General features: G+C 40.2%; 1 protein-coding gene across 2 annotated transcripts; it reads right to left on the reverse strand.

The window, feature by feature from the left end:
* Nucleotides 1-382: 382 nt before the first annotated feature.
* slc26a1 (solute carrier family 26 member 1) lies at nt 383-13456 on the reverse strand. Of its 2 annotated transcripts, none has more exons than XM_084746439.1 (8): nt 13317-13456; nt 6009-6501; nt 5090-5290; nt 4182-4428; nt 3824-4055; nt 3248-3431; nt 2398-2685; nt 383-2215 (listed from the first exon to the last, which is right to left on the reverse strand). In XM_084746439.1, the coding sequence occupies exons 2-8, from the start codon at nt 6423-6425 to the stop codon at nt 1634-1636; spliced, it is 2151 nt and encodes a 716-aa protein (XP_084602565.1). In that variant the 5' UTR covers nt 6426-6501; nt 13317-13456; the 3' UTR covers nt 383-1633. The 2 variants fall into 2 exon arrangements, with proteins under 2 accessions (XP_084602565.1, XP_084602564.1); XM_084746438.1 differs by lacking the exon at nt 13317-13456 and adding an exon at nt 10965-11135.
* Nucleotides 13457-14642: the final 1186 nt, after the last annotated feature.

Genomic DNA, 14642 nt, shown 5'->3' on the forward strand with positions numbered 1-14642 from the left:
TTGATTACGAACATTCATACTAAACTACTGTAAAATAAAGCACTAATCTAACACATTGTACAGATTAAATGTAAGTTACCATGCTACTTTTACTAGACATCAGTCTGTGATATCACTGATAGTGAAGATCATGGACAGTCCCTGAAAAGTCATGAGACACAAACTGTGATCTGTGAGTCCCAGCATTCAGATTCAGTGATTCAAAATAGGCCACTTCTGTCTGAAGTTCAAAACTATGGGTGTGTTCCATTTGTATTTCCTACTGCTCATTTCCCTCTCTTTCCTACAATCAGGAAGTCATTCAGGGCAAGTAAGTAAAGTATGGGAGGAAAGAGAGAAAGCACCACAGTTGGGACAGCCCATAACAGATTAAGTAACAACCAACTTAAAAATTTGTCTCCTTTTCTTTATTTGTGTCTATTTTTGAAACAGAATTACACACCAACAAAAGGTGAAACAATTGTGGCCACTGAGTGTGATTTTTATGGGTAAACAAAGGCAGTAACAACTTAATATCATATGAAAAGGTTCCATTTTTCTGCTTTTATAAGTGGAAATTTGTAAAAATTTGAAGCCATTTGACAGCCATGGTAAAATTTGCTGATCAGTGAATATATTTCATTACCTTCCATTCATTTTACTTGTATTCAAAGGCCAACTTCACTTTTTTTCAACTTGATTTTCATTGTTCTGATGTGGAGAGTGTAATGCTGCTTCCTGTGACACAAATCGTGACTTCAGAGAGACAATTTTCTTTTAATCTCTTCACTATCCTCGATATTCACTCTTCTTCTTATCTAATCTCTCATTCTCTCTGTGCAAATCCATAGCATATTAGACTTGCAACCTTTTATTTTCAAAATGATCTTAGCCTCATGAGCTAGCCTCTGTTATGCTGTATTTTGTGCATATAAAAACCAAAGTAATATGTCCACAGATGGAACTCGGACAGTACTGTGTGTACAACTGATTTAATGAGACAAAAAAGACAGAAGTGCTAATAAACAGCTTTTCACTACTGTTGAGGCACGGAGCAGCTAACTTGGATATTGAAGTCTGGGCTGTTGAGACTTTCCAAATTGGATTCCATGTTCCAGTTGAAATTTCCAGCTGGAATTTCTGAGTTAAAATAGAACGCACCATTAGCTCCAAGCCTAGCCTAGCTTAACCTCTAGTCACCAGACAGCTAATGGAACCTCAATAAATGTGTTATGGTTGTTTGTGTTAACTGTTTTGTCTTTGCAGATGGGGTGTTGCTTTAGAAATTTCTTACTGCTAATATGCAGGGCTACTTAAACAAACGAGAGTTAGGAAACATATATTAAGAAAGAGGCCTCTGCAGTTTCTGTACCCTTGAAGGCGTGTCCTGAAAGGGGCACTCGAAGGCACCATCCTGGCTTTTGTTGGATTTCCACCCTTTTTTTTTCTTCATTCTCTAGTCACATGACACACGTTTAAAAAATAATTGCACTTTTCTCCTTATTACTTTGTTTAATTAAATGCCTGTCTTTCCAGCGGTAATATCACATTTTAAATCTTACAAAACTACTTTTAGGTTTTCTAAGGAAAAGACATGGAGAAATGGAACAAACCACATTATTTTCTGTATCCCCAGCTTCTTTTTCCAGCTGCTCTACACCACAGAGTCTTCTGACCTGCTATCTGCTGCTGCAAATGTACTGTTTGCATGAAGAACTGCAGCGTGAACTGTATGGAACAGCATGGTGCTCATGTCTTCGTCATTCTTCCCAAAGAATTGTCCTTTCTGCAGGGTATCAATGACTGAGGTGTTACAGTTGGCAAGGAGCACACTCACCCCAATCTCTTTATATTCCTTGACCAGCCCTTTAAATGTGGCCATGCCTGTTGAGTCTATGAAGGGGATGATAGAGCAGTCTAAAATTATAGTGTGGAAATCCAGTTCTCTTTGGACAAGTCCAATAACAACCTCTCCGTTGTTTTTATCCCCATTTGCCTTGGCCTGTTTTGAGGACATCTCTTTGGCCTTCTTCTCTGCCTTTCTCCTCTTAGTCATCTCCAAGAAAGGTTCAACTCCGACAGCTTTGTAGAGGGATTTGAGGAATGAGTCCTTGTTGGCGTAGTACAGAGGAGCCTGGAAGCGGAAGACCTGAACCCGAGGTGGCGGCATGAGGTCCTCGTATTCATCCATGTCCTCGTAAAGATCGGTGCCATTGGCCCGGCCCAGGAGAGAGACCTGACATCAGATTACATGAGACTGTAAGGCCAATTTGTCTTTCACTAAATATCTGATACAAGTCATGGCTGTTTCTGATCTGCAAAACCTGCAATCAATTTTCAGTACTTTTCACATCCTGAAATTTTTGTCTTTGGTATCAGTTTTCAAAAGCCACTATCAGCATCAAGTGCATTACTCACCTTAGGGTTCTGGGTCTTAAAGATGACACAGATCATGGAAAAAACTATGCCGACCAGGAGGCCAATCTCCACACTGATCAGAGCCGTGGCTGACATGGTGACCAGCCACACGATGGCGTCGTTCCGGCTGGCACGCCACTTGGCCGGAACGTCCTTGAACTTCCTCAGTGCCCCCCGAAGGCTGACAATGATGATACAGGCAAGAACACACTTCTGGAGATCATAGAAGAATGGTGCGAAGAAGAGGAGGACGAGAAGGACAACCAGGGCACTGATCAAACTTGATACCTAATGGAGGAACAGAGAAATGATGAGAAATGGAGACTAAGAAAGAAATACAGAGATGTTTTTAGTGAAAGCCTTCCATAAAGTTAATATGAACAGTAGGTTCTGCACATAACCAAGGATAGAGTTATGAAAGTGATATTCTTAGAGACCATTTCCTCAGGCAGGAAAGCAAGAACAGTGTAAAAAGAAAAGTAGATCAGTATTTGCCTTATGCAGAACTTTTTCCCCAAGGTGTATTTGACATGAGAGACTTCATACAATCACAATCCCTGGGGCATCCCATTTGTCATCATTGAGCGATTCATTATCTGATTGTTAAGTAAATAAGATAGTGCGAATGTTTTTTCCAGATCTGTGTAAGCATGAAAGAGTTGTGACGACATACTAAGTCTATTGCACACCTAAAATCTATAAAAGATTCCATTATTGCAGCAGAATGTAGCTCAATAAATGTATATGTATGTGAAAATGTCACCTTATAGATTCAAAGAAAGCATGCCATCAATCTGAATCCTCAAAACAAAGAAAATGATTGGACATTTTTCAAAAGTATGAAATTTACCTGTGTCTGGCAGCCTGTTGAGTCCTTCACCATAGTTTTTGCCAGTGCTGCACTGGTGGTGAAACAGTGGAAGAAGGAGGGGATGATGTTACAGAAGCCAATGGCTAGCATCTCCTGGTTAGGACGAACGGTGTAGCCATTTTTCTTAGCAAACATCTCAGACAGCGACACTGTGAAGGCAAAACTACAAGACAAAAAGAAATTTTGTTAACCAATGGACTCTGTGAGTTAATATTTACCCTCATAAAAATTTGACCCATCTCCTGACCTTGTAATTATTAGCATTCAAGAATCATCCAACAAACGTCTCTTTAATCTATTTCAAGAAATATTTAAGCCAAGTCACTTGATGAGTGCCAACCATCATTCAAATTAACACATTTCCTTTTTTAAGAACATATATAATAAGGAGGAAATGTCCATAGTTGTGTGTATTTTGGGGAAAAAAGTGCAATTAGATCTCGGTCTGGACAGTGACAGCACATAACTCTGCGGGACGGTAGTCCAGCTTCTAGCACACATATGAGACACATGCTGATGCCAAGCTAATGTGTTGTTAAATTTGTTGTACATTACCTAATGACTGCCAGAGGAATGGCATCTAGTGCAACCTGTGCCATCAGACCAAAGCTGGGGACCTGGGGAGGAATGAATCCTGTGGGGATGTGACCAGAGACACTGGAGCTGTAACGACTGTTCAGCTCTCCAAAGTGACTGGCCAGTGTAGCTCCTGCCACCACGATCAGCTCAGTTGGCAGAGGGATCTTTAGACGATCCTTGAAGCGCTCCTGGATCTCCTTTCCTGCCACTATAATTAAAAATTCAATGTTATTCTATGTTAAAGAAAATTAAGAATTTGAATTTAGTCTATATCTAAGGCCATTACTAAACAATTGACATCCATAAATCTAACACATAAAACAGAGTTCTTTACCTAATACAGAGATACAAATGGCGCTAGTGATGAGGTCACACAGGTTGGTCTTATGAATGTTGGTGAGGATGTTGATCCAGGTGACGACGACTGTGCCGTAGCCCTGGTGACGGGGAATCTTTAGACCCAACAGGTATTTGGCCTGCACGGTCAGGATGGTAAAAGAAGCTCCAGTGGCAAAACCATCCAGCATAGGAGCTGAAAGGTATACAGAGACGAAGCCTAACCGAAACACAGCCATCATGACCTAGTGAGGGCATCGGGGGGTGGAGGAGGACAGGAGGAGGGAGAGGGAGATTGGATTGACTCAGAAAGTGAAAGGTACACACTTTTGTACAGACATTCATAGTTGTCAAATAATGTACCCCAATGACTTTGATGACCACAGTGGCTTTTCATCTCGACACCATGAGGTTCACATTTTTGGTTCAGTGTGAAATTTCTCAGCCACTGTTGGATGGATAGCCTTGACATTTGCATTTGCATTCCCACATAATGAATTGTTGGCTAATAACTGGTTCTCCCCTGATTTTTTATCTAGCACCATCATCTGTTCAACACTTCATATTGTTCAATACCTTGGTTTGTGACCAAATCTATTAAATAAGTAGGTCTAATGAAATGGCATGCTAACATGCTAAGATACTGACCACAGTAAACATTCCCATGAAACATGAGCAACTTTGAGTTTTGAGTCCTAAACAAGTCACAATATAACAGCGATTTTCCAGCCTCATTGATTTACAAAGTTATTTGGTGCTTAAGTTAATGATAGTTGTTGTGTCACTGTTAGTTCATTTTCTAGCTGCACGTTTTGCATCCTGCAATCCTTTAATTCAGATTTACAGTGTTTTATTTCATGCAGTAGAGCTTCAGGACAGTAAAATCAGAACACAACTGTTCCTTACCTGGTAGATGCCAGCCAGGAATGTCAGGGCAGCAGCAATGCTGATGGCGTAACACTCCTTCTCGCACTGCAGACCCAGGAGCTCCACACTGTGACGGTTACTTGTCAGGTTAGTGCCAAGCGTGACATTGGACACAGTCCCATACGATGTGGAGTCCTCATTGAGGTCAAAACCTGCCAGGAACAACTCCTTATCCACCACCTGCAGGCAAGTAGAACCCACTTGTGATCAGTTATCATATCTGACCTCTTACCAGTGACCAGTAGTAGCAGAAATAGCAACAATATCAGCTGACCAAGTTTAGTACCTGGTGGAACCTCTGTCAACTCCCTCTTTTCCTGTTTCCTGTGTGCTATGCACTAGGTTAACCTATGTTGAGAAAAAAAAAACTAATTTTGATGATGATTAAAAGATGTTGTTCTGGGATGTGTAAAAGTGGCATATAGTCACATCCTAAGTTACTGTTTGACAACAAGCTGGTTAGACACTAGACAACTAGCTTGCTAATGATTAAGGTAGATTAGCTAAGTAATTGTTTTGCTCACATTTGCTCATGATGCAAATATGTATACTGTAGGCTTATATGAAGCTTTTACAGGTCTCCAGCAACATTTTTAACCATAGACAATAGCACATGGGAAACAGGAAAGGAGAAATTTTGTTACAAATGGGGCGGGACTTTGCCACAGACACACTGATACTAATGATATGTCAAAACTAATTGTTAGTCAAGCAACATGAATTATTACCCATTACTTTTCATTAACATTTCAAAATAAACAAAACAATAAAGAATAATGAATAGGTTTAGCCTACAAAGAGTCTGTATGCAAAACAATGTGTTCATGGGAAATTTCCTTCAACATTTAATCAAAGAGTTAAGTTCTACAATCAATGCTTGCCACTTGTGATTCATTACCTGTCCAACCATGAGGCTCATGAGGCTAAAGATCCCCACAGAGACATGTCTGGATGTCCCCATAAGGAAGTAGATGATGTTGGCATAAAATGATGTATATAAACCGTAGATGGGCTCCACTCCTGCCAGCAGGCAGTAGGCGATTGCCTGTGGTACCAAGATGATACCGACAATCAAGCCCGACATCGAATCTCCCCAGATGTACTCTCTGAGCTTGTATTTAGGCAGCCAGCGCACCACAGGGAAGAAGCCGGTTAGGGTGGATCGGACTCTGGGCACAGAGCAGATCACCCCCTGCTTCAGCTTGGATTTGAGGGCTGAAACTGTGGGCTGTCGCTGGCGAATCCGCCGTTCCAGGAGAGGTGGCGGAGGTGCCGGTGCCGGTGTGGTCCCTGTGACCTTGGTGGTCTCCTCCATGGTGTTAGGGTGGAAGAGGAGGCAGCACGGTGAGAGGAAGAGGGAGGGGATGTGGATAACGTGGTCAGCTGTGCTCCTGGGAGAGCATCATCAAAAGAAAATGAGGGAGGGGGAGAGGAGGGGTAGATATACAGGACAGACAGGGAAATTTTAACAGTCAGTGGAGATGACTTCAGTCAGTAGATAAGATACTGTATCTTCTTGTTAGATCACTTTCATGTTGTCATGTTTGCTGTGGTAGGTTTGAATTCTGGGACATTTACACATTTACTTTGTATTAGGAACAGTGCTATTTTTGTCCTCTTCTGAGAGAGCTGCTATGACTAAGACTAAGACTTTTCAGTATCTAGGCATAGGCCTAATGAATTTTCAACTTAATTCTTCATTGGCATTTGACCAGATAATCTTTTGTATCATAGCCAACACCTCTCCAAGTCAGTGTACAAGGCACCCTTGTGGTACTGTGGTCTGATATATTGGTTGAGGTTGAGTAAGGACAGCCTAATAATAAAAATATGCCAGAGCAATGACAGCACTAAGAAAATGTCTATATAGAGCAAGAAAGCCAGTGACCATTTTCACCATGAAATCCATTTTTGTGCTGCTTATGTGGGAAATAGAAATATTTAAAAATGGAAAATGATGCTAACTTTTAAATATTTTAGCCACAATGAGCAGAATGGTTCCAGATATGGAAATGTCCATCACTTGGTCCACTGCTGTTGAATGGAATACTATGAAATTTTGCACAGACATTCATGGTTCCAAGAGGATGAAGCTGAAGCTGATATATTTGTTTTTTAGTGAAATATTTCAACAACTATGGTTCCCAAAGGTTGAATCCAATGACTTTTGTGATGCCACCAACAGTTGAAAGTTGATTTAAGCTGCTACATTTATGTGTCCCTCAGGATGAATTGTAATAATGATTAATTTTGATGTAGCCCCATCATCAGGTCACAACTTTAATTTGTCCAATATTGGTTAATGACCAAAATCCTGCAAAACTAATGCCTGTAGCCTCTGCTGTATTTGCTGTGCCTAATAAAAGCCTCACAGACCTGCTAGCATGGATGTGCTCTGTTAACCCCATTTTAAAATGGTTACTAATTCCCACTTTTCAAACAGCCCTCACGGCTTTTTTAAAAAAAACCCTAATGACGCTACCTCCAAATGAAAACAAGAGATCAACACATTTATGACACTCAGGAATGTGATTGGCAGGTAATGGAAGGCCTTTTCCATTGTTGTCAGTAGCAGCCGCGTCTTAGCTGAGATAACCATGTTATATAAACCATAAAACACTATAAATGACACTTTATCAGCTACTGACATCACAACAACAATGTTGTGTGCTGCTGTGATTTCGACTTCCTGTGGGAATGCTGGCAACTCTCATGGACTGATATGAGAGTGGGGTAAAGAATGGAGGGATGAATGTGTACTCACATTACATTATTTATTATTTTTCAGTTGTTTTAATCAGATTTAAGTTTCAGTGTGTCTTTTTTCTTCTTTGCTGATTTTTCTACTCGCTGTTTCTCAGCAGTTTTACTTTGCAGGGCAGTGATTGTTAACGTTGTATGGAATTGACCCTTTAAATACAATAACACAGAGCCAAGTTTGTCTCCACATGGGTCTTGCAATTCCAACCTGACTTTTTTTTAACAGATAAAAGACACAGGAGATAAATAACAATTCTACGTAGCTTTGAGGTACAACACACAAAGTGAAAGAACAGAAGAACTATTGAACATTAGTGTTTAACGCGCCTGCCAACAGATACAAACTGTCCACCTAAACAAAGTTTTCTTTCAAGTAGAGAAACATACACACCTGATTAACTACTGAACACGACAAAAGTCACACTAAGGACCTTTCAGAACCAAAAGCTTCGATTTATTTCACTGTCAACCCTGAACAGCACTGACAACAATAGATTAAAGCTGTTTCTGTGAACCATTTCTAATCAATGTTCTCCGCACTTTAATCATGTGAAAGCCTCCCACCACTTCCTTTGAGGGCGGAGCTCGCCTTTCATGTATAGATGAGATCTTTTCTTTCCAGTCATGTTGAAGAGTCTAAAGAAGTGAAAATTAATTACTCACAGCTTAAATAGTACAGAAAGCATAGAGATGACTCTGCTGGTGTCTTTTTTTCACACCAATTTACATCAAGTCATGTAAGGTCTTCAGTGTCACAGCAACAGTATCAACTTTGTTTCAGTCTACTGCCGTGAAACAGCCCAAAGGTCATTGTTCTGGATTCATCTTACATGTGCAATACTTACTGAAAAAATAAAGTATGATTGTGTTGGACAAAAGTGTCAAGATATATGATACATCAGCTTTTATGCTGGAATACAGTGACTTTTAAAATCCTTTAGTATCAGTCCATGTGCTGAGTCCCCAAAGACAATGCTAAACTACTGAAGCCAGGACTATTACATGGAATCCCATTTCTACAAAAAGGGATCCTGTAAGTCATTCTAATAAGAAATGTTCATGAAATAAGTACTTAAAGTATTTCAATATAATGACAGATCTCAAAATAATGAGCTGCTTTCCAGGGCCAGACACTCTGTGCAGTAGTTTAGGGCAGCAACCACTATTGGGGGCACACAAGATCACTGTAACTTTGGTTGCTCACTTTGGGGCCACAGTAGCCTTGATGCCCCGCCCCTTGCTGCCCCAGCGGATTTTGCCATTTTCTCCTCTGCCTCTTTTCTGTCGATACAGTTTTTAGGCACCAGTGTTTTTGTTGTGATTCAGATTGGGCAACAGCAAGTGAAATGCTGTGCACATAACCAGTGGTGGATTAGATTTCAAGCCTTGAACTGCTGGAAACTGGGGGATTAAGTGTTACAGAGAGAGGCAGAGAGAGAAGGTGCTTGTTCGGACGAGCATGAGGAAAGGGAGCTGCAAATATCAGCAGAAGTACCAACATGATATAAACTTTCTTTGATCACGAAGCCTGATGTTACTCCACAGTTCTGTGGTTTACACTGCAGACTGGAGTCTCTGTTATCAGTGACAAAGAGCTAAATCCACATTACATTTGTTTGTCTCCTTTATGAGTTTTCATTGCTGAAGCCAATATGTAGATCCTGTTAGTCAAATTTTGCGATACCAACTCATTATTTTGGGATAGTATCTAAAAATAGTGTATAAAATCATCCTAAACCCTTAAGTATTTCTTTGGACTTACTGCCCTGGCATTTGCACTTTGTGCCCTTAAAAAAACTGACAACACCAATGGCCAAGTGGCGTTTGTGCACCTAAAATGATGAAATTCCAGGCCTGCTCCAGGCATGTTCTAATGAAAAATATTTAAACTAAAATTAATAATACATTCCTTACTTTCTAGCCAGCTTGCCAGATTAAAATTATTGTGGCTATGTCCAGTTTAATTAATTAAAAATCAAAACAAGACAAGAAATGTTGCAAGGAAACATTACTATGGTAGCATAGCTAACAGGCAAAGTGTGTGTGTCCATTCTGTTATGACAATGTTGAGGCCACCAAAATCCCAGGACTGGCCCTGCTGGTAATCTAATGTAGTATTACAAAATAATGAGACACTTCTCAAAATAATGACTTAGTATTTTGCAATACTTAAGTCATCATTTTGAGATATTTAGTCATCATTTTGACATAATATGTCATTATTTTTAGATATTTAGTCATTATTTTAAGATAAAGAAATTATTTTAGAAAGTCTCTAATTATAATGACTTTCAGGATCTTTTTTTCATCACACTGGTGGAAATGGACTTCCATACTATTGCCCCAATAGACTTTCAATTGCAAAACACTACAATAAAGATAGAACATGATGTAATCATGAAAGCTGTTAGTTTCACAACTTGACAACCAAAGATGAATCAATTAAATTTGTACTACATTCAGCATGAAGGGTCCAACACTCTTGACTTCACGTTTGCTTTGCTACAGAGGGAACAGGTGGTTTTAAAGAGATGCTAATAATTGTCAGAACCTCCATGTTTAACTCAACTAGCAAAGCCAACAGTCAAGGAATGGATTTAACGTTCAGGAAAATCATAAAGGCTACTTTCAGGGCAAGAAACAGTGACTGAATGTTGAAAATGTTTCAACAAAATACAAGACCTGAAGACAGAAGAACTGCTACTCTGAGATACAATTACTTTGTTCCAGATGGTCATCATGAAATGACCAAACAACACCTCTGTCATTCAGTAATGCTCTCCACAGACTGAAAATAGAAATCAAACTGCAGCAAAATGGTAGGATATCTTGTCAGTCTTACCTGTCCAGATGTAGACATTATAACTTGCATAACTGACAATTAGATTGTAGTACATGAAAAATGCCAATTGCACATTAATACATAATAATAACGTATTAATAACATAATAACATACATAATAACTATTCTTCAGGCATTTTCCAGATGGACTAAAAACCCACTTTTAAAGCATCAGCGCTCATTTCTTGAACATCTAAATCAAAATGAACAGAACACACAGTTCCAGTCAGTAATGTGTAATAATACACTCACCTGAAGAGTCACGGCCACAGGAACAAACTGAAGCTCAAGTATCTGATGTGTCGTAATTAAATCAGCTCTGCCTTAACTAATTCTCATTCTCTGCCTATCTCTGTCTTCTGCTCTCTATATGTCACTCTTTGTCTGTCTCTGATGTCATCTGAGCAGTCAGACAGCAAGAGATCTGAGTGTGATCTCTGCTGGATAAATAGGAAGATAAGAGCAGCCCTTTGCTCACCCTCACACTCCTCCCTATTGGCTTGATCACCAAGTGTGGGTGGGGCTTGACATCACTTCCACCAACTGAAAGGCATTTGTGAGTGTGTGTGTATGTGTGTGTGTGTGTGTGTGTGTGTAGATGGGCCAACTCTGGGCAAGAGGTTAAATGCAGTTAGTTTTTTACTGGATCACAGTGTTTATCTGCCCAGAGGCCGGCCGGGTCCTGCATTCGTGTTTGTGAAGTGAAAATGAGAGACTCGTATGTCAGCATGTCAGACTGTTTAAATACATCCTGCAGAAACAGTGGATTACACAGCAAACAGAAGATAAGCTGGGTCTGCGGTGCAACAAGCAAAGAGGTGTCACTGTTATCTGTGTGAAGTGCGCAGGAAACAACCCATAAATGTGTTAAATACACTCATATCAGGTTGTGTATACCTGCCAGGTTGGATTAAGAACTAACACACATGCGATGGATTAGATTTTTTGTTACTTATCATAATTGTGGTAACACTTTATTTGAAGGGGTGTGTATAAGACTGTAATCATTCTGTCATATCCATGTCATGAAACCTGTCATGAACATTAAGTCATTAAGTGTCATTGGGTCAGCAAAGCTGACATTATTTAAGATGTCTTTCTTATGACAACTTGCTAAACCTGACACCTCAAAAAAGGGAGGATTTCGAAACCAAGGTGGGGGATCTGGAGGTCCTAAAATCTGAGTTTCATAGACTTTGTTTCTTGAATTCTGGCAACTTTTAAAGAATGAAAATAACAAAATAATAACCAACATTTTTCACTTTTTCATTTTTTCTATAAATGGTACTTATTAGCTGGAAAACACAGTCCCACAGTATCACACAGTCCACTTTCAAATTTGATTACAGAAACAAAGAAAAGTAATATTTATTAAATGTTTCTCTGAAGTTAGACTGCTCTTAGAAAAAAATGTGCCCCTTTCCTTTATAACCTTGTCCACTGGACGAGCACCCGAGTAGGAACTCGAGAACCGCCGATCTGATCAACTTCACACTAAACACAGCTCTCCCCTGGGTCCTCAGCAATGCCCCCTCTAAGTGTGAAGTCAGTTGGATGTACAGTTCTTGAGATATGCGAACAGTCATACACATGTTGTATGGCACAAAGCGGTCTAGACAAAAACATTTTTTTAATATAAGCCTTGCCCACAGCATTTGAGCAAAAATTGAGGGCCACCATATGAAATATGAAAAATCTGAAAAAGTTACTTTTTGCCTGCCTGATCCAGATATGTTCTGTGCCAAATTTGGTGACAATTACTGAGTTTGTAGAATAGGCAAAAAACAGATTTGGAGAAAATTCAAAATGTCAGAAATCGATCAAGACGCCAAATTGCGTGGCTCATATGAATAGACTTATCTGGACCCAGCAAGCAGAGGTGGCTTTAGAAGACAGGCCAACAGGGGCCAGTCCCCCGTAAGAGTTTGGAATCCTCTTTGCCCTACACGGGGGTGGGGTGTGAGCGGTCTACAATAACACTAATGTTATCATTTTTCTGCAATGATAAGGTACTGACACTGAAACTGAAAGAAATGCCAAATGTATGTTGGGGGTTTTTGAAAGTCTGAAGAATGTGAAGTGCTTTTTTTTTGTCTTTCCCATCTGATTAAGCCACTGTGGTATAGAACCACCAATGCAGACACATGCAGACGGCAAAGACACCCTTTAAACAAATTCTGTCAGTGTAACATGTATCATTATAGGAAATAAGGCTGAGTTAACTGATGTTCTGATTTTAAAAAGAACAGGGTAAAAATTCACAGTCTGAGACAAAAGTGGGTCTATGCATGTGCAAGTGTGTGGGTGTGCCCCTGTGTGCATTATATACTGGACTGAATGGCATCATTGTCAGTATGAAGACTTTGCAGTTCACTTTTTTATGTTCGTCTAATGCAATCAGTCACAGGCAATACCAAGATGGTCGAAGTGTCCATCTGTCTTGTTACATTTTCTGTGCCCTCACTGCAAAACAAAAAGGCACTTGACCTGAGAGGATTACTGCACTGCCCCTTTAAATCCACCGGCAGCATCTGTCTGTCTACATGTCTGCTTCATCACATCATGATTTTTGGTAAGACACAAGACAAAAGAGGAAGAACTCACCCAGAGAGAAGGAGCAGCCTGAATGCAAACAGGAGGCAGCATCAGCCATCCCTCCCTGTCTGGTGCCTCTGCATCCACCATCAGTCTCTTCTCCTCCTCTGTACCGCCGTCCACTCTGCTGCTCATTCACTGCATTTGTCTTCTTCCTGCTTCCGTCTGCAAAGCATGATGGGAGCAGCACCCCCCGTGTCGTCCCTGTTCATGGATTGGAGCCGAGCGGAGGGGGAGGGTAGAGAGGAGAGGAGATGGAGGGAGGGAGGGAGCAGGGACTGTTGGCAGTGGATGGTAGTTACCATGGTAACTAAGCTCCAGCTGATGTGTGTGTATGTGTGTGTGTGTGTGTGTGTGCATGGACAACATCATCTCCAAAACTCCTGCTCCACTCTTGCACATTAATTGAAAGTAAAAATGGATCAAAAGGATGTTTCATAACATAATGATGTCGCAGTGAACAAAAACAGTTTTCATAAAAGCTTCCATTTGGTGTGTTTGTGTCTTTCCTCACATCTGCACAGATTTTGATGCCTTTGAAGGTATTCACGATATCTTTTAACTAATATACTGCTAAAACTGTATTTGTCTGTATTTTGGGGCATCATAAAACTCAAAAGTGATCTATTTCAGCAGCTGCTCAGATTGATTTTTTAAAACGGTGCACTAAAACAATGAGAATTTTGACTACACATGAACAACACAGCATAATCCCACTATCAGACTTCTCTGTATGTATGCACGTCCTTTGGGCATCTTGGGAACCGTTCATCCCATCGACTTCACAATTGGCCGGTGTATTTCTGAAGACCCGAGGAAGTGCAGCGTTTAATTTGGTGTGATTTGGCCAGATGGTGGAGCTATAACAAAGAATCTATACATATAAGTCACACCCATTTGTATGTAAATGGATTTTTCTGCTGTTTTTTGTTGTTGTTGTTTACCTGATAAAGTCTACACACGTGACTGTGTTGCTGAGGACACAAGATGCAAGTGCGAAGCTGATGAGTGGTTCTCTTCCAGGGACCAGGCAATCATCAAGTTAATACTGGAGCATTCTTGTTACTTATTTGCAAAACAGGCTTCACCAGTTTAACACTCTAAACTCTGCCTCTGGCATGCACACCAGAACATTTTGGGTGCTTTTGGATTTTATTGTCAGAGTGTCAGTTGAAGAACTGAACAGGCAAAAAAGATAAGATAAGATGGTGATGTATTAACCTGTGAGTTTCCCTAAAAGTTTCAGTAACAACTAATTGTACAATAATACTACATGTATACTGAATATGTGGTATTGGATAAGCTGCTCTAACCAATAGTTACAGTACTGTAGTC

Source organism: Lutjanus erythropterus, chromosome 20, assembly GCF_056507025.1.
Source record: "Lutjanus erythropterus isolate fLutEry1 chromosome 20, fLutEry1.hap2, whole genome shotgun sequence".
NCBI lineage: Eukaryota > Metazoa > Chordata > Actinopteri > Lutjaniformes > Lutjanidae > Lutjanus > Lutjanus erythropterus.

Coding starts and splice junctions, on each gene's coding strand:
- slc26a1 (XM_084746439.1), bottom strand. CDS start 6,425: ATGGAGGAGACCACCAAGGTCACAGGGACCACACCGGCACCGGCACCT. Junction 3,432..3,823: donor ATTCCTCTGGCAGTCATTAG/GTAATGTACAAC, acceptor TTTGTCTTGTAG/TTTTGCCTTCACAGTGTCGC. Junction 2,686..3,247: donor CAACAGGCTGCCAGACACAG/GTAAATTTCATA, acceptor TTCCTCCATTAG/GTATCAAGTTTGATCAGTGC.